The sequence below is a fragment of the Petaurus breviceps genome, unplaced genomic scaffold (genome assembly GCF_028583685.1).
Source record: "Petaurus breviceps papuanus isolate PSGF00001 unplaced genomic scaffold, PetGlider_PUasm1.0 90842, whole genome shotgun sequence".
NCBI classification, from domain to species: Eukaryota; Metazoa; Chordata; class Mammalia; order Diprotodontia; family Petauridae; genus Petaurus; species Petaurus breviceps.
Genome location: NW_027187358.1, coordinates 10,529,306 through 10,550,065, shown reverse-complemented (window position 1 = coordinate 10,550,065; position 20,760 = coordinate 10,529,306). Strand labels below are relative to the sequence as shown.

The 20,760-nt window shown below is 39.6% G+C and overlaps 1 protein-coding gene across 3 annotated transcripts in view; it reads left to right on the top strand.

The window, feature by feature from the left end:
* STPG4 (sperm-tail PG-rich repeat containing 4) overlaps positions 1–18,367 on the top strand; it is a 47,993-nt gene extending 29,626 nt beyond the window's left edge. For 2 of the 3 annotated variants that reach the window (XM_069071651.1, XM_069071649.1), the window contains 2 exons: positions 14,981–15,085; positions 17,994–18,367. In XM_069071651.1, the coding sequence (XP_068927752.1) occupies positions 14,981–15,085; positions 17,994–18,110 (222 nt within the window). In that variant the 3' untranslated portion in view covers positions 18,111–18,367. The remainder of the gene's footprint in view (positions 1–14,980; positions 15,086–17,993) is intronic. The other variant, XM_069071650.1, reaches the window with a different exon arrangement.
* Positions 18,368–20,760: the final 2,393 nt, after the last annotated feature.

The following is a 20,760-nucleotide window of genomic DNA, read 5'->3' as shown; positions in this document are numbered from 1 at the left end:
TTACCAATAGATGATCCTTTAAAGTCCAGTTGTAGACAATTAGAAATGCTGAAAAATACCGAAGGTCTTGGGGAGGTCAGAAATATGCTAGTGACATTTTTAAAATGTGTATAGCTGCAATCAAATTATAAAAACCATCTTGACAGTTAATGCCAACACAGGAAATAACCAGATGGTAATTGTGTGAAAAAGTTATAGTTTTAAATTCCTAATTGTATTTTTGACAGGAGCATATGCAAACATCTTGTTATTAATATAGCCTCATGAGTCTTGGTGCATACAGCTTGAAGTCTGATCAGATTTAATTACCAGCTATTGAATTTCCCAGTCCTGAGATTTTTGAAAAGAGAAAGAGGATTGAGTATGAACTATTTTTTAAAGATTTTTTAAAAAGAAAGTTGGTTTCAGTAACTTTGTTATTACACATAAAGAATGTAACTTCAAAAATTTTGCTTTCTGATGGATTTGTTTCCCCAGGATGTAAAGGTAATCCCAAGCAATCATCTGTTTAGCATAAATAAAGGAGCACAGTGGAAAGGGAGATGGGTTAGGAGTCCCAGATTTGGTTTGTTAGCATAGGTTATAGTATTATCTTTGTGAGCTTAAGGAAGGCAGTTAACTTCCCAAGCTTCAATCTTCCCCATTGATAAAATGGAGTTGGGAAAAGTTTGAACTATCTCAGGATCCTTTCCAGCTACAGTTGTCCAGTCATGTCTAACTCAACCACAGACCACAGCAAACCAATGTTGTCAATACTGTGCCAATACTGGGTTTTCTCGGCAAAGATATTGGCGTGACTTGCCATTTTCTTCTCCAGTGGATTAAGGCAAACAGAGGTTAAGTGACTTTCCCAGGGTCACACAGCTAGCACAGTTGATTATGTTCCAGAAAGTCCCCACAAACACTGAATTTTGAATACTGAACCATTGCTCCTACAGGTTCCTAAGAACTTCAGGTCACAACATTTACATTAGCACTCTCTGGAGCAGCCTCATGCATAGATTAATGAATTTCCTTTCCCTTTTTCTAAAAGTAGCATATTGTTGATCCTTTAACATAGAATTCAACAGCCAACAGCATTATAACTCACTGCTGAATGAAACTTATCTAATGTGTCTTCTCTCTGCAAAGCTTCTTTGTGCTCAGGAACACCACACAGCACTTCAATCCTACACTTGGGGACCGTTTTAAACAATGGAATCACCAACAAAAAGCACAAAAACTGCAAAAACCATAGCACTGAATAGACTGCAAAAAGAATACTTGTTTATCATATGAGGTCTGATTTTTTTTTTAAGTTTAAAATGAGTTTTGTCACCTGAAGTGTCCTGTGAACTCTGGCAAAATCAGTCTCTAGTTCTAAACAAAGAATTCTTATTGACTGGTACAAAACCACCTGCTTTGCTTCAGATCCCCTTGTCCAGGCAGTACCTACTTTGACTTGAACTGGAAATGTCAGGTCACTCAGATTTTATGTCCATGAATATATTATAGTAGGAATCTCCAAATAATAAGGACTGACTGTCTGAAGCTGGATGAGAGCTTATATCTTTCTAATTCTAGGTCTACCCTTTTAACCACTACACCATCTAGCTCAACCATCCTATTCCAAAACTGGTGGCCATCATTCCACGTAAACTAGCACTTGTTATTTAATAGATAGAAATGCTGATGTAATAAGGACGAGGAGCTCTTAGAGATACAAAATAAGCTCAAAGGGAATCTATGTGGATCCATGTAAGATGGAAACCATATTTCTTTCTTTTTTTTTTTTTTTTTGCTTTTTGGAGGGGGAAGGGCAGGGCAATTGGGGTTAAGTGACTTGCCCAAAGTCACATGGCTAGTAAGCGTGTCAAGGGTCTGAGGCTGCATTTGAACTCAGGTGCTCCTGACTCCAGGGCCTGTGCTCTATTCTCTGCACCACCTAGCCACCCCAGGAAACCATATTTCAATGACTCTCTTGATTGAGGAAGACCTGTAATAGTTTCTTTGCTCCTTGGTGGCATTTCCAACTTGTCTTTATTAGGTTCTTTATCCTGATGGACACTTCTGAATGGCCTAGCAAAAAAGATTCATCAGTGGACATCAGATGTGAAATTCATTTGATAATCTGGAGAACTTTGTTTTTTTGGTACACCTGGATTTTCATAAGAGAGTCATTGTGGAGACTAATACATCCATCCTGCCACAGCCTTCACCATCCTTCTTTGTGTGGCTGGTCCTGCATATACTTTTCTGAGAAAGGGACACATGCAAAAAAAAGAATGATATACAATACGATCCACTTGCAGTCAAAGCTGCAATTGAGGTGTAGATGCACCATCTGGAGGGAGTGCCACTGGCATCATCCACTCCGACCTTAAAAACTTAGAACACCTTTAATTCACCTGGCACCTCAGTCAGTGCCAAGTCCTCTGGGCATTATTTTCAACAGCTTTGACTTCATTTTCATCTGTGCTCCCAGACATGATGTGTGGGCAGCTGTACGATCAAGAAAAATCAAGTTTGGGACTTCTGGATCATTTACTCCAACAGATTAGAGCTAATTTGTTAGCAGTGGGTACAGGGTGCCTATATTCAGGCCCAGTTTTCCATCCTCCAGGTAGACATGGTGCTTACAAAATAGTGTCCTTTTATTCATAGCTTCTCCAATGCAAGAAGGGACGAGGAGGGACCTCAGTCTACTGAACTAAGGCCTCCAAGTTATCAAGGGGGACTCAAAATGTCTCAAAATACCATGACTACAAGAAGGCTGGAAATTCAAGGAGCAGACTGGGTTAGACAGTCACTTCATCAATTCATCCACAACCCTTGTATCTCCTAATCTGATACTGATCTTCTCCTCTCTTAGCCCCTTGGATTTTTGTACCCTAAATTTTCCTGGTTCTGGTCCTATCCAGGTGTATTGCAATTCAGATCTTATTCTTTTTTGTCGCCTGGGAGGGGAAGGATTATAACCTATGGAAAGAACAATGGGGAAGAGGAAACAAAACAAAACAAGAAAAAGAAAGAGAGCAGTTATTTTGCTTCAATCTACGTTCAAACTCTGTAGTTCTTTCTCTGGATGTGGACATCTCTTTCCATCATGAACCTTTGGAGTTGTCTTATAACCCTGCATTGCTGAGAAGAGCCCAGTCTATCAAAGTTGGTCGTCACACATATGTTGTGTCTGTAATTGTGTATAAATTCCTCCTGGTTCTGCTCTTCTCACTCAACATCAGTTTGTATAAGTCTCTCCTGGTTATTATGAAGTCCGTCTGCTCCTCATTTCTTATGATGTTGTGCTGGGTTTTCTCCATCCCCCCTACCTCAAGGAAGTGAGCTGACTGCCAGGTCAGCTCCACCTCCTCCACTGGGTCTCTGCCCTTTCCCAGGCAGCTCACCTGCATAGAAGTGGGCAGGCTTCTGGATCAGGCGGGGGGAATTTCAAGGTGTAGTGACCAATCACTGCTTACATAAGCCCCCCTTTATAAGCTGAGGTTTTGCCCCAGATCGGGAATGTTGCTGGCTGATACTGCTATTGCTGTACCGGGGACATGTGGTAGTAACTGCTCAGCCTGCCATGTGGCCTGATCAGCCAACATGGTGTTTTAATAAAAGGTCCATTCTAAAATTACTTGTATCTTGCTAGCGTTAATCAAGGTACAGCATTAACACAATAGTATTCCATTACATTAATATACCACAACTTGTTTCGCTGTTCCCCAATTTATGGGTATCGCCTTGATTTCCAATTCTTTGCCACCACAAAAAGAGCTGCTATGAATATTTTTGTACATATGGGGCCTTTTCCCACTTCTATGATCTCTTTGGGATACAACCCTAGAAGTAGTATTGCTGGGTCAAAGGGTATGCACTTAATTACAGCCTTTTGAACTTAGTTCCATATTACTCTCCAGAATGGTTGAATCAGTTCACAACTCCACCAACAATGCATTAGTGTTCCAATTTTTCCACATCCTCTCCAGCATTTGTCATTTTCCTGTTTTGTCATCTTAGCCAATCTGACCAGTGAGATGTGGTACCTCAGAGTTGTTTTGATTTGCATTTCTCTAATCAATAGTGATTTAGAGCATTTTTTCATATGCTTATAGATATCTTTAATTCCTTCCTTTGAAAACTGCCTGTTTATAACCTTTGACCATTTATCAACTGGGGAATGACTTATATTCTTATAGATTTGGCTCAATTCTCTGTATATTTTAGAAATGAGGCCTTTATCAGAGACAGTGGTTGTAAAAATTCTTTCCCAATTTTCCACTTCCCTTTTAATCTTGGTTACATTGCTTGCCCCACTTTCTACTCCATCCAGACTCAGTCTGTTACTAGCCTCCAAACCAATCCTATCTCTTTGAGATCGCTCCCAATGCAAGTAAGTCCCTACACATCTTTCAAAATAATCTCAAGTTCAGATCCATAGTGGTGAACCTCCACAATTATTGGTCAAAGAAGTTCAATTCAGTCCACAAATATGTACCTACTCTAGCCCAGGCACATATTGAAAGACAAAAACAGGAAACATGTTGAATGACTACTAATTCGGTTTTGTTATTCAGCCTTTCCTTGCCTCCCAAAGTGATCCTAAGCTCTTTGAGGGCAGTGAGGGATGGCTTGTTTTTCCAGAAGCCTAGCATAATACATAGCCTTGCAGACACAGGAGTGCAGTAAATATATGTCTGTTGTATTTGATTGAATGTATTTCGTTATAATAGGATTTTACTGGACTCTAACACCCTCAGATTTTTTGAGACAAAAGGGGCATAAAATGGAAGCGAAATCCTACTCTCAGACTTGATCATAATAGAAAAAAGCTCAGAACTGAATGATAATTTGTTTTTTTTTTTTTGTTTCTGTACCACATGGCATCAGCATAGGTCAATTAGTTTAATGAGTAAAACACACAGGCACCCTTCAAGCAATCAGAATATAGCTGCCTCCCAGATTTCCTTGTAACTTCTGAGATGTACTTTATAGATTGGATATTGGAGTCTATTATGTAAATCTTTGAGGATAAATATATAACCAAGGGCTGGCATATCACTTGGTATCCAATGTTTATAATGATGCTAGGCAAAAGTTCATTAGAGACTATGGTAAAATGATTAAGCCTCCTGCTGGTATGAGAGAAATAGACCCTATCCCTGAATTGGTAAGCCAGGGTTGAGGTAGAGGAACTGTTATGTTTCACTGGAGCCTTATTAAATGAGCCTGATTCAGAGCGGAATCTCAGAGATTCCACTTTGGAATATCTTTGTGGTTGATGTAGGGGAAAGGGATTGGATCTGACCCCCTCCCTCATTCCCACTCACATCAAACATACCTTTACAGGAATCTTCACATCATCCTCATTCCTTCTACCTTCCTCAGAGGCTGAGAATAGAATTTGTATAAAAATTAGTCACTGGTATTCAAGGTTAAATGCCTGTAACAAACTCCATTCACTCACACTATTTCACTCTTCCCAGTGAGCCTTCCTTTCTTAACCCCCTCTTTTTTTTCCTCTAACCTCTTCCTCCTTGAAATCCATGTCTGTCTCTTTACCCATGAAATAGTGTAGTGAATTAATTTTATCCCCAATTAGATACTGATTCACCATTTTAAATCTTGAAATTTGAAAACATCATTATCTAGTTAGTTCAATTTTGGTGTGATCTTGCCTGATGGCAGAGGGTGCAATAAATGATCCTTTGAAGAATTCACTTATCTCTAGGATTCTGTGAGTCTGGGAAGATACTTGTTACTTCACAAAAATGCTGTGACCTGTTTATCAGAAGCTAGTCTTTGAAGAAACACACTCAATGTCAGCAACCTCATCTAAGCAACATTTTTTGCGAAGTCCTGAGAGGCAGTTTCTGCTAATCAATCAGTCACTCAACAAGCATTTATTAAACATCCTTTATGTTCCAGGTACTATGATAAGTGCTGGGGGATAAAAAGTAAACAGGCCCTGCCCTTAAACAAATTTATAATCTAGAGGGGAGAGGAGGGAAATGCCATATGCACATATAAATAAGTATAAATATATACATTTTAAATGCAAGGTAATTTCAGGGGAGGAACCAAGAGAAGTATCACATAGCAGTTGGCATTTGAATTGAGATCTGAAGGGCAATAAGGATTCTAAGAGTTATCAGTGAAGAGGGAAATACATTCCAGGCATGGTATAAGGGCATAGAAACAATGGGAGATAGAATGTCACATGTAAGGAACAGCAAGTAGATCAGTTTGTCTAGAATATAGAATATGTGAAGGGGGGGGAGTAATATACATAAGTCTGTAAAGGTAGCCACCTAGAGCTTATCTTTGTGAAGGGCTTTAAGTGCCAAACAGAGGTGTTTTGTCTTTTATCTTAGAAGTAGGAGGGAGCCATGAGAGTTTATTGAGTAGGGGAGAGACGAGGTCAGACTTGTTCTTTAGAAATATCCCACTTGGCAGCTAGGGGAGAATTATAGAGACATGGAAGGGCTAAGAGAAGGGACTTAATTAGGAGGCAATTTGAAATAGTGTAGGCGAAAGGTTAGGTGGTGGTTGTGTGAGTGGGAAGGAGACAAATGTAAGAGATGTTGCCTGAGGTAAAATGGAGGAAGCCTGGAAACTGATTGGATGTGGAGGATGAAGGAGAAGGTAATGAATAGAGCTCAGGGCAGCTAGGTGGCACAGTGTATAAAGTGCTAAGCCTGAAGTCAGGAAGACTCATCTTCCTGAGTTCAAATCTGGACTCCGCTGTGTGACCTCGAGCAAGTCACTTAATCCTCTTTGCCTCGGTTCCTCATCTGTCAAATGAACTGGAGAAGGAAATGGCAAATCCCTCCAGTATCTTTGCCAAGAAAACCCCAGGGGGAGTCATGAAGAGTCAGACATGATTGAAATGACCAAACAACAACAGCGGAGCTCAGGAGATACTTGAGGCTGGATATGTGGATTTGGGAAGTCATCTTTGTAGACAGGGTCACTGAACCCATGAGCAGGTGAAATCACCAAGATGGAGTATGTAGAGAAAAAACAAGATCTGACCTGGAATACGACTGACTAGATAGGACCATAACCAGGGTACGAAAATCAAAGGGGCTAAGAAGAGGATTAATAAATTACTCCAGGGGTGGCTTTGCACAGTGAATAGAGCCCTGGCCCTGGAGTCAGGGGGACCTGAGTTCAAATCTGTCCTCAGACACTTCACACACACACATACACACACACACACAACCTAGCTCTGTGACCTTGGGCAAGTCACTTAACCTCAATTGCCCTACCTTCCCTCCTCCAAAAGGCAAAAAAAAAAATTACTCCATAATTACGGGGTGGGATATGGATGATAAACCAACAAAGGTGCCTGAGGAAGAGGTAGAAGATCTGAGAAAGGGGAGTGTAATGAAAACCTAGAGAGGAGAGGGCAGTCAGCGGAGAGGTTAAGAAGGGTAATGACCAAGAAAAGGCTGTCTGCCCTCCTACCCCAAACATCCTTCTGAATGTTGGGATTGTTGTTCTCTTGTTGTTTATCCATGACTGCAGAATCATCGGTCTTCTCTTACGACAATAAACATGTTTGCTTGATTTTTTAAAAGTTTTATTGTTTCCTTTTTTTTTTAATAGGTATAACTTGTTTTATTTTTAAAAATACATTTCATGGATATTGTAAGGTCTAGAATGTCCCTAGCTGGGGAACCCTGTATCTCTCCCCATAACTGTGGGGTGTTCTTTTTATACCAAAGGAAGGACCAAGCATCTCCAGACTGATTATAGGTAATTTGATTTAAGTTTAGCTTTAGTTTATGGGTAGTAGTTTAATCAATCATTATGAAAACTTACAACCAGGGCAATCTTCGGTCTGGGGCGGCAGCCAGACAGTTCTATGGACCCCTCACTAAAAACCCCCCAAAATCCTGGTGGTAATTATAGAAATCAGACAAAGGTAGGAGGAGCTAGAGAGTGCATCATTACTGATTGGTGGATATTTTTGGTTTTCTGCTTAGTAAAGAGCTTGGTAGTTAAGCAAGCCAGTGTTATGCCTAAACATAAATTTGTATATTGATCATGTTCCGGTCACATACAGGTCACAATATTCTTGTTTTGGCTTTTATAGGCCATAGTATCTTAAGTTATAACTCAATGTCTAAAATATAATTCAGTATCTAAGTTATGATTGTAAACAGGTCACCATGTTTGGGTTTCTACCTTTCACAGAATTTACGCTTTTATGGCTTTTCACTTATTTCTATATTTTATGCTTTTTCCTAATCAGGACCCCACAAATGTCTTTGTCTTTAGATCACTTTTTTTTTTATTCCACACCATACTGAATCCTCTGTTGTGACAAAGAAAAACAAGTAGAAACACCTGATACTCAAACTCGTATCAGACCTGGTAGTCTCCCCACCTCTCTTCTGTAGGGAAGTATATTTAATTGCCTTTTTTCTAGGGCCTTCAGTGGTCTTTCAAGCCTTCTGTGTTTATGTCACAGTTATTTCTGGAAATACTCTGCCTCTCAAGTCCACCATTCTCTCCACATTAGGCCTTCCAAAGAGATAAGCAAATCCAACCCAAATGGCGACTGCCTTTGCTAGCACAGGCTGCATTCACATCTGTAGATGCCTACTTCCCTACAGAAAGGAGAGAGGTGTGTTTCATTGTCTCTTTTCACTATAACCCAACAGTTTTGTTTTGGTTTTGTGCTCTTTTTATTATAGATTCAGAGCTGAAAGGGACCAGAGAGGTGATCTAGGCCAATCCTCTCATTTCCATATAGGAAGCAAAAGCCCAGAGAAGTTAGAAAATTTACTCAGCATCACACAAGTAGTAAGTGGTAGAGTTGGGGTTTGAACTCATGTCCTTTGGTTTCCAATCTGGCCCTGTTTCCAGATGCCATCCTACCTCTAATTATTATAGCAATTGTGTATATTGTTTCGTTGGGTCTGCTTATCTCTGCATTGATTCATATAAATCTTCCCATATATCTCTGAATTTCTCATGTTGCTTGTTTTTTGCAATGTATTGCATTCATTTGCCAGTTCGTTCATCTATTCCCCAATGAATGGGCACCCACTTTTTTCTAGTTTTCTATTACCAACAAAGTTTTACTGTGAATATTTGTGCATTTATAAGTCAACATGTTTTACCTTACCTTTCCTTTGGCTGCATAAGACTGCATATTATCTTGGGTCTCTGTCCAGTTTCATAAATGATCCTTCTTAATAACTGCAAGGGACATAAAGAGGTGTTTGGGATGTCAAGGAAGGGTTGACAAGCTCTTTTCAGGGTTGCTCATTCACCTTTGGTGTCCACCTTGCATTCAGCTCTCACCTGCGGCTCCAAGAAACTGTAACATGGCAGCAGCCACACCCTGGTAAACTCTTACAGAGGGGCTAAACCAGGTTGAGAGTAACCAATAGGTCTCAAACCTGTCAGTGAGTTAGGGAGGTGTCTACACTCCAAGCATGTGAAGACTTCCCCCCAGTTGAATGGGTAGATGAGAACAATTTGTTCCAAAGGCCACAGAGGTGGCTGAAACAGATGCTATGGTCAGATACTGAAGACCCCAAAGTCATTCACTGTAGCCATCAGCAGTCATCCTGACTTTTGTCTTCCCACTGGACTTTGAAGACTCTGGAAGAGAGAGTTAAGCTGAGGACTTGTTTCAGCTCTTACTCACTTAATTCCAATTCACTCATGAGTCAAGACATCACTCTACCATGTCAAAAGCAAAGGACAAATAACAAGAGACATGTGTGGGACAAATAATGGTGACTTCAGAGTAACCTTTGTCTCACATCTTAGTTAATTTGAATAAAATAAGTGATCCCCTTCTGATGAAGTAATGCTATAGTAATTGAAAATGGCTCCTTTAAATGATAGACTCAAAAGCCTGAATACTCCCATTCCTATATTAATGGATATCGATGCCTTGAAAGTATAGGTTTGATAAATGTTTCATTAGTGCTGGATGTGAAAGGGTGTAGGCTACAGCATTTCTTTGCCACCCTACAGATTGACCTGTAGACTGTCGTTGGAGTTGAATCAATGGTAAAAACACTTAGCAGGAGCTACTTTGACACATCTATTAGTCTTGCCCAGTAGTATTCAATTTTCTGGTGGCACCCAATGGAACTTCTCCCTACCCAGTTTGAGCTATTACAAGAGCTCACATTTCTCCAAGATGAGAGACAAGCTAAGGGAGTACCACCAGCTTCACCTTGTTGATGATTTTTGTTCCACACATCCGTCAGTTTGAAAATATCGCTGTTCCTTTCTTTTTTCCACAGGTTGTAAAATGATGAGGCCTTTCCTCTCCCTTGATTATTAGACTTGTGCTCTGCTGCTAATAACTGGCTCCATTCATCATGGTATAATTGAGAATGGCAGCCCTAATTATACCACTGTGGCACAGAACAGTAAACAAGGGAAGCGTCATGACTTAACAGCATCCAGCTGTTGACGGGTACAGTTTGCATTGGCAACACATCGCTGTAGCTCTAACAGAGGACAGGAATGTTGCAACAGGTAATCCATCCATCACCAGAGTCACAGTCACAATCCAGACTTCCTCCCTAGCTCAGCAACTGAAATGAACTATGACCTTAGGCAAAATACTTCAGATATCTATCCTTCAAAAGCTAGCTGTGCCCTGGATGGCTGTGAGGCATCCTAGGAAATGCCATGAGTCCTTTTGGTTTCTGTGGTGTGGTTTGGTAAATCACCAAAGTTCTAGCTGCCAGAGTGCAAGAAAGACATAAGGGAACATGGAGGCACTCTAGAAAAGGACAACTGGAATTCTCAAGGATGTGGGAAGGCTTCTTATGGGAAGAGAATGAGGACTTTTCCATTTGGAAGGGCAAAAGCCAAAAGCAAGTGTGACTGAAATCTGTACACAAAAAGCAAACAACCATAGACAACATTAACCAATCCCATAATGCCAGGAAACACACTTTAAAGTTTTAAAGAAGTAGATTTAGGACCCATAAAAAGATAATCTACTTTACACAGTAAGAAATAAGCATATGGAATGTGTTATCCTAATCAATGCTAAAAACACCTACATGATTCATTTGACATATTGATTAATCTAGTCAAAGAGTATTAAATTATTGTGGCCATATGGTAGGATGGTGGAGTTTGAGGAGGAATATAGCTCAGTTCCTCTGACAGCTACTCCAATAATGATCTAAGAGGAATGCTGGACTGAGAAGTGATTGGGAAATTGAAGGAGAAACTACAGTGGATCATTTTTCCTGATGAAAATCATAAATTCAACCTATAGGCAACAAATGACCAGGCCAGGAACTGGGGAACAGCAGTTGAGGTAGGGGACAATAGTGGCACTGGAGAGGACCAGGGACATGGACTCAGCTAAGAACTCTGAATTAGGTCAGCAGGTGGGGACAATCAGTACTCTACCAAGACCAGTAACATAGGGTCTCCAAAGGGACTTTGTACCCAGAGCCTCAAGTTGCCAGGACAGTGAGGGCAGGGGGGGGAATCTTCCCCAGAAAGGAAAGCTCACAGACTCAGCCCCCCAGAATTCTCAACCAGGCCAGCAATATCATGGCTGCCCAGCACAGATCATTGGAAGAAAAACTAAACAAACAAACAAAAAAAGGAGTTCTTACAAGGCCAGAGATGCCCAAGACACAAAACCAGAAAAAGAAGATCACTCCAAAACACCTGCAAGCAAAACCTCAAAGAAAAAACACAGCTTGCTGTCAAGATCAATTAGAGTTCTTAGAAAAAAATGATGTAAGAATTTTAAAATGAAATTTTAAATATTAATGAAATGAGAGTGATAAAGGGAAGAATTGGAAGAGAGTCTTGGCAAAAGAATTAACAGTTTATTGCAAGAAGTATAAAACCTTGCTGAACTAACAGAATCCCTGAAAATTAAAATGAACTAAACAGAATTTTAGAATTTTGCTATAAGATAACAAGTATTAAAACAAAGTCAAGAGATAGAAGGATAGAAGAAAGTATAAAATGTCTCATATAAAAACTGGCCTGGAAAACAGATCAGCTAACAATCACTGACCTATCTGAGAGCCATGACCAAAAACAAAAACAAAAACAACCAAAACCCCAAACCACAAAACCTCCCAGATATCATATTTCAAGAAATCATTAAGGAAAATTACCTAGATCTTTTAGAACCAGATGGTAAAGTGAAAGTAGAAAGAATTCATGGATCACTCCCTGAAAGAAACCCCAAAGTGAAAACTCCCAGGAATATCATAGCCAGAATACAGAGCATCTAGATCAAAGAAAAGAAGTACTGAAGGCAGCAAAAAGAAATAGTTCAAATACCAAGCAACCAAAGTCAGGATCACACAAGATTTAGCAACAACTACTTTAAAGAAGTAAAAAGAACGGAGTCAGGAGGACCTGAGTTCAAATCTGGCCTCAGACACTTGAGATACTTACTAGCTGTGTGACTTTGGGCCTGTCACTTAACCCCAATTTTCCTCCAAAAAGAAAAAAAAAAGAATGGAATACACTATTCCAAAATACAAAAGAAATCAGTGCACAACCAAGAATAGCTTAACCAGAAAACTGAATATAATTCTATGGGGGAAAATGGACCTTTAATAAAAGAAAGGGTTTCTAAGCATTCCTGATGACTTTGTCTTTCAGAAATGAATTGACTAGAAACTTATTCCCCCAACAGAATGCTGACCATTATTCATAAAAGAAAAATAGAATGTCAATTTATCCTATGACCAATGGACTCCATTGAATATAGAGAAGAATGAAATAGACATAAGCCTAATTTGCATAGTTCTTAAATTTCTCTAATGTATTTTCTCTACAACAACCTAGTGAAGTAAATAGTGAAAAGTTTATTATTCCCCTTTTATAAATGAGGAAACAAGGCCTGAGTGAGGAAAGAACTTGTCCAACATGACACAGATAAGAAGTCAGGAAATACCTCTAAATCTATCCTCCTTTCTTTTAAAAAAAATATTTATTTGTTTTTAGTTTTCAACATTCACTTCTATAAGATTTTGAGTTCTAAATTTTCTTCCCCTCCCTTCGCTCCCCCTTCCCCAAGACAGCAGGCAATCTAATAAAGGCTATACACGTACAATAGTATTAGATGCATTTCCACATTTGACTAGAAACTTTTGAAATCAGAAATGTCAGAAAAAAGAGAAATATAAAACACTGTAAATGCAATCAGTTAGAGTTCTTGACTTCTAATGGAAAGATTGGTAGCAGTTCAAGCATTCCCAAAAAACCTTAATGTCTTTAGGGGTCATAGAATTAGTCAAATATGATGAACCTGGGAGTGATTTTTATTTTGTTTGATGATCTCAAAGAAGAAAGGAAAGGAAAGGGGGTGGGATGGGAATAATATACTAAAGAGAAAAGAGGAGAAATGGGAGAAAGACATCTCACATAATCAGAATGCAAGTAGAAATCTACACAAATGATAGAGTTAGGGTAGGGGACAAGGGTGGCACTGGGTTTGTGGTCTATTATGGTTACAGGTTGCTGCCCTCTTCCCATACTCCATATCCTTTGTGGGAGGTGGAGGAGAGAGAAAGATGCTTGTTAATTGAAAACATGTTTGATTAAAAGAAAGAAAAAAATTATTGTAGTCATACCAAACGAAATCGATAAATAATTATCCTTGCTTTTCATTTTTTTGCTCAAACTTCTCTAAGATGAGTATAGTGCTCAAAGTACAAGCGGTATAGGTGCCAGATGAATGTTCCGAGAAAGTAAAGGAACATCTTACTGTTGGAACTAGTCTCCATTATATGATTTCAGTCCCTCACTGGGGCCAATCAATTGCATTGAGTGAATTGTTTTTCTAGTCTGATTACTTGGTAATCACTTTTTAAGATAACTCAGTGGATATTAAGGAGAGGTTGACAGTTACTTTTAGGAACACAGGAACATTGTGTTGGTTATTCCTGAATAGTGTGTGAGCTGAACTGGAGGACCTTGGGGAGTACCTTCTAGCTCCATATTCAAGTATATGGCTAGTTTGGGCCAACTGCTAGATGGATTGAAAGTTTATTTTTATCTTCAATCAATCAAGAAATACTTATTGAACCACTACTATGTATGAGACCTTTTTTTTGAGGTATAAAAAAAATGGTATAAAACAACAGTTGCCATCCCCAAGGAGAGAAAGAATGAAGAAAGTGTTCACACATAGTGTGAATTCACACATACTGAAGAGAATATTCACACATAGAAAGGTAACTAGTAAGAAATAATAGGTTTTGTAATGAGTGTACAGTGAGTTCAGAAAAGAGAAAGATGAATGGACAGAAAAAAATTCTTCAATGAGGTGAGACAGCCTTTGAAGGATGGGCATAGAACTTCCTTTTCTTTGTCCTTAAGGTGAATTCTCATTTTTTTGTTTGCTTGCTTTGTTTTTAACTAACTTAAAAACCAAGTAGTTGGTTTGTTTAGGAAACAAAATTTAAAAGGATATAGGAGTCGACATCTAGCTATGTGACCCCAGGCAAACCACTTAATTTCTTTCAGCCTTAGTTTCCTCATTTATAAAAAGGGGGGATGGTTGGCCTTGATGGCCTCTAAGAGAGTCCCTTTCAGCTTTCAGTCTACAATCCTTTGAACTTGTGAGGGAGCTTGTGAGAGTGATGTGTCGTTCACTGTTCTGGGGGTAGAGGTGCATGATTATCTGAGGACAGAGATTTGCAGTTGACTTGTGTATGGGTCGTGTACACCCAGTGGTGATATGTACACGTGAACCAGCTTTATCATCTCAAGTGTCAGGATATGCACGCTCAAAGCCAAACCAACTCCCAGTCAGTGACATGGCAGACATTTTCTTCTACAATTCTCAAGGGTTCTGCCTTGAGTTGTGATTAATGTGCCATGTGTAAAAAGTATCAGTAAAACATTTTAGAAAGAGATATGTCTACTTTAATTGAATGTGTTACATATAACCTAATTATCTAGCAAGAAGATTGAAAAATTCTCAAATTCACAATAATGAAAAACTCATTTTTTTTTTCATTAGAAAGAAGGCCCAGGACCAGCTTATTATGATGTGAAGGGATCACAGATAAATCCTATTACCTCCTGTTTCCAGTCAAAAGTGCCTAGATTCTTGCCAATTCGTTCAGTGAGTATTCTGGAAAATAGAGATCAGTTAGAAAAGACAGGCCTCTCCAAAAGGGGCAGCTTTAGTGACCAATATAGTGTGAGAGGTTCAAAGAACAGCAATTAACCCTGCCTGAAGTGGGTTGATGAGGATATGGGACTAGATGACTTCTTATCAAATAATCGATCAATTATACTATATGCTGGGCACCATGCCAGGTGCTGGGGGGTGAAAGTACAAAGAATGAAATAATCTCTATATTCTGCTTTTTTTTTTTTGGACGACAGTTGGGGTTAAGTGACTTGCCCAAAGTAACACAGCAAGTAAGTAAGTCTGAGGCTGGATTTGAACTCAGGTCCTCCTGACTCCAGGGGTGGTGCTGTATTCGCTGTGCCACCCAGCCACCCCAATAATCTCTATTTTCAATGAGCTTACATTCTAACAGGTAAAATGACATGTCCACATAAAAGTACACATAGCATAAATATCAAGTTAATAAATACAAATATATACAAAGTAGTTAAGTACAAGGCAGTTTAGGAGGGAACTTACCAGGACCCGGGGGAATCAGGAAAGGCTTCATGGAGAAGACAGTATTTGAGATGTAACTTAAAGGAAAAGGGAGACTCTTTGAGATAGCAGGGAAGAGGGAGTGTCTTCCAGGGACAGGGGACAGTCAGTACAAAGGTTGAGACAGAAGGAACAGAGAGAAAGCGATTTTGGCATTGGGGTTAGGTATGCCTATGACCTAGCATAGACTCAGGAATGGCTCTGAATTCAGACATGCTGTATTTCTATCTCCCCAAAATACTCCCAGCCAGAGTGGTCAAAAGGTAACGTTTCAGGGTAACAAGCTGGCACAGAGCCATAGAGCACCACCCCTGGAGTCAGGAGGACCTGAGTTCAAATCCTACTTCAAACATTTATTACCTGTGTAACCCTGGGCAAGTCACTTACCCCAGATTGTCTCCCAAAACAAACAAAAAAGGTGACATTTCACATTTCTTAGCAACGCCAGTCTGAATTCCACCTTGGATTTGATTTAGTTCAACAAACATTTATTACCTTGCAATTGACTGGCTGATATATGTGTCAGTTCTTTAAACTTTCTAAATGTTTTCAAATCTATGATCTCATTTTATGGATTTGTAAATAGATTTTTCTTATATACATTTAAAATGCAGAATCTTAAAAGCAGGAAGGGACCTTAGAGCCTCAGACCATCTGGTACAAACCCCTTTCAAGAGTTAGGTACAAAGACCCACTGAGGCTAGTCCTAGCCCTTAGGTCTCCTGACCTGAATTCTTTTCTTTCTCCACTTGCATCTCAACTTATTTCAGGAGAAAAAGAATAGGCTTTATTCAGCTTTTCTCCTATCCTCTGTCCATTCAAATTCCAATGAATTTTCAACTCTGTCCTTCCAACCAATATTTTGTGTCCTCCTGAGATCTGCAGTTGTGGTCCACTCCTGAGAGGATAAGGGTAAAGGGGGTGGGGAGGATGGAACAAACATTTATTAAGCACCTCCTGTGTTCCTGGCACTATGCTGAGTAATTTATAAATATCATCAAATATTATACAAATATACTAACTGGATCAGAAGGCTTGAGGCTCACACTTTCTGGTGGGTATGGGGAACAGATCCTACTTTGCAGGTTGGTGGGATCAACCACCTACATTGTTTTTTTTTTTTTCCCCATGATAAGAAAAGATACTGCCTTGCATGTTTCATAAGCACTCAGCTGAGTTTTGGTCTTTCTTTTGAAAGGCTGCAACGTGGCCCTGTGGATGGAGCACTGGGCCTGGAGTCAGTAAGTTGTTCAGTCGTTTTTCAGTCATGTCTGACTCATGGTCAAATTGACCCAATTTGGGGTTTCCTTGGCAGAGATACTGGAGTGCTTTGCCGTGTCCTTCTCCAGCTCATTTTACAGAAGAGGAAACAGAGGCAAACGAGGCTAAGTGACTTGCCCAGGGTCACACAGCTAGTTAAGTGTTTGAGGCCAGATTTGAACTTGGGAAGATGATTCTGACCCCAGGCCTAGCACTCTATCCACTGTGCCACCTAGCTGCCTCTAGTCAGGAAGACCTGAGTTCAAATCTACTACAAAAGAATCAAAGAGAGACTGGGATAGGGCTAGAAGCCCAAGATGAGAGGTCAAGCGATTAGAAGCTAAAATATTCAGATAAAAGTCAGTCTGTTGAAAAATATTTATTAGAAACTTAAAATGTGCCATGCAAAGACAGCTCACAAACTCTAACCCTGGAGACAACATGCAAAACATTACCCATGCATGATATATGTACAGTGTAAATGGAAGGTGGCTAAGTGCCAGAGCCTAGAGGAAAACATGAAAAAGCTCCAGTGGCGATGGCATTTATAGATGCATTTCTTTTTACTGATAAAAGATAGTTTTGATTACCTGAAGCTAATTTCTTTTAGATAACAAATTGAGCTCTCTCTCTCTTCTTCTCTCTCATTCTATCTCTTCTCTTCTCTTCTCTTCTTCTCCTCTCTTCTCTCCTCCTTTCCTCTTCTCTCCCTTCCCCTCTTCTCTCTGTCTCTCTGTCTCTGTCTGTCCCTCTGTCTCTGTCTGTCTGTGTCTCTGTTGCTGTCTCTCCAATGCTGGGGCAGTGGTTAGGGATGAAAGAGTGATTTCCTCATCTCAGAACATATGGCTCTGTTCCCAAGCAAAAGTACATTACTAGATTAGGGGTCAGAAATAGCACCATCGTGTTTGTTAAACTATGCTTTGTTGCCCCAGGACATTTGTTGACACATTTTCTAAAGGAGGCGGGGTTGTTGAAGATGATTTCATGTGTAGATTTTAAAAGTTTGTAACTTAACTGCTGTTATATCACTTCGAGGTGGGTTAGCTTTCATTACAGTTGTACAGACAACCAGCTGTGGTTTTTATTTTTATTTTTCCAGAAAACACCAGGCCCAGGAACATACGCAGGTTTCCCACAGATGCCAAAGCAGCCACGGAGTGTTGCCAAGATGGGCCAAGAACATAGCCTTTTATTCAACAATACAATTGGGTTTTGAGTAACATGGTTTTAGTCCGTAACAACTTGTTGAGTTTAAGTACAGCCTTATATGAAAAAGAAAGATCTTGTTCATTCTTTTGGGGACAGCATAGGTGTTGGGATAGGGAGAAACTATTATTATGATGATGGGTTTTTTTTTTGCCATATAACATAGTCCAATGCCTTTTTACAGAGGTGTGCTGGTGTTTTAATACTTTTCAGATCATCTCTTAGAGTAGTGAGAAATAAATTGTAAATGGACCCGCTTACCATCAAGACTTTGTTACATTATTTATTGTGTTCAAATTTTTCAAATCCTGTAACACACAGACTATACTGTTATTGGGTAGTCTGCCTTGATTTGAAGATAAACTTTGGCCATGCTAAACTTGGGTCCAGAAAGACAAGGATTCTATCAAACATCACCAGTTCAATTCGGTCATTATCTACTCCTTGGCTATTTGCTATATGCTTCAACTTGTCTTGGGTGCAGGTTGAGTTGGGGAAGGAGAGAGATTGGTTTATGTTCTCAAACAGTAGCTTACCATCCATTGGAGAAATAGAATATCATTCTGGGAAGGAGATGAATCAGGCCAGTCCCCCTCTAATTTAGATTTGATACTGAAAGAAAATGAGATTTATTTAGCCATAGCAAAAGAAGGACATTCAACAAGGGGAGGCTTTGGAGATAGCTCAAACTGAATCACCTGAGGGCAGCAAATGATTTGCCAGTCAAACCTCTGAGAGTACCTTCTCATGGCTGCTTCTGAGATTCAAGCATGAGGATGCCAATAGTCTGAAATCTTAATCACATCAACCAACCAAGTCTCAGGGAAGGTCTCAATACCTTTTAAGGAAAAATTAACCTAACCTGTATGGGGAGAGGGGTTAGGATACACAAACTTATGCTCCAGAAACAGCCAAATAGTAATAACAGGTCACAAAATGTTTTATTTGCTTTATCTCATTTGATTTTAAATACTAATTAATAGAAAGCAGTGTATAACTAAATGCTCAAACGAGTAGTCCCGATAGGAAGTCCAACAGGAGTTCTGGTGGTCAATCTGACTTGAAGTGATGTTGGAGAGAAGGAGAAGGGACCAAGGGACTTCACGAACAAGGTAAAACTAGTTATTGTTGTTCACTCATTTCTGACTCCATGACCCCATTTGAGGTTTTCTAGGCAAAGACTAGAGCTAAGCCTTAATTAGAGGCCATTTGGATAGGGTGGGTGGGATGAGCATTCCAGGTAGGAGAAGAATGTGAGTAAAGGCACAAAAGTGGAAATAAGCATGGCATTTACAGGGGTGAGAAAAGTTGGCCTACTGAGATTGAAGGTGCTTCTTGGGAAATAACAAGAAATAAAGTTGGATTGGCAAGGTAAGACTAAATTATAGAAGACCCTGAATGCTAGGGGAAGGAATATAGATCCTGCTAGTCCTATTCCTAGAAGACCTCAAATTTAAATGCCCCTCAAAGTGTTCAATTCTACCCCAACCTGGAGTCACCAAGAACTACGTTCAAATCCAGCCTTAGACGCTTACTAGTTGTGTGACTTTGGGCCAGTCACTTAACTTTGGTTTGTCTCAATTTCCTCAATTGTAAAATGGAAATATAATAGCACCTACTAACCAGGATTGTAGTAAGGATCAAATGAGATAATACTTGTAAAGCACTTAGCACAGTGTCTGGCCCATAGAAGGCACTATACAAAGGCTAGCTATTATTGTTGTTTTAATTGTTATTGTTGTTATTATTTAAAGCAGCCTTTATCTTCTGATCTAGTTCTAAATGAGCTTGGTAGAAAGGAATTCATAAACCTTGATGGCTATTTTAAAGAGTAACTTTTTATAGCATATTCAAAGAAATGCCCAACTTTGGTTAAAAAAAAGAAAAAATCATACTCTCTGCTCTAGGATAATAAAGTTCTTGTAAGACAAGTGTTGGCGGTAGGGACAGTAAGAGGAAACTAGAATGAAGAGTCACTTAGCCCTTTCCCTGAACATATTAAAATTTCATTTTTTTTCCATTTTTTCAAAAGACATCTTATGTTTATGAGTACCCTAAAACAACCATTTTGGGTGTTCAGGAAAAAATATTTTAGGGTTGGCAATCATTTGTTCCACCTTACATAAAAGATGGGTGTAGCCAGTGAGTTTGTTTTTGTATAACTTTCATTATAATATGCTCTTTTTTTTTTAAGCTCTTTTATGGACAAAGTCGCCTGACCCAGTGAAGTTCCTTAAATGATCAATATGGTAGAAATAAGGTATGGATGGAAGAGTGTAGGAGAATCCCGATGGAGGATATGTCCATTAGATAGCAAGAGTCTCTGGCTGTATTAGGTGTTCAGGGAAGGGGGAAGGACAGACAGTGAGGTATGTGTATCCCTGAGGGGTGGGGAAGGATTGAGGGGGCAGGTATTCTGGGAATGTTTGTGCTGATATGAGAAGTAGAAATCCAGAAGTGGGAGCTGGAAAGTAAAGAATAAGAAAGCCACAGAGTAGATAAACGCTATGGAGATTTTCTCTTTCGGTGAACAGGGGGACAGCAGAGCTTTGATGGGGGTCATGGCCGCTTTGCCTATGAAGAATTTTTAAGACTGAAGATTGCAACTACAGGGGCATACTTGTGGAGAGATCCACCCTCCCTCCCACCGCGACCACTTG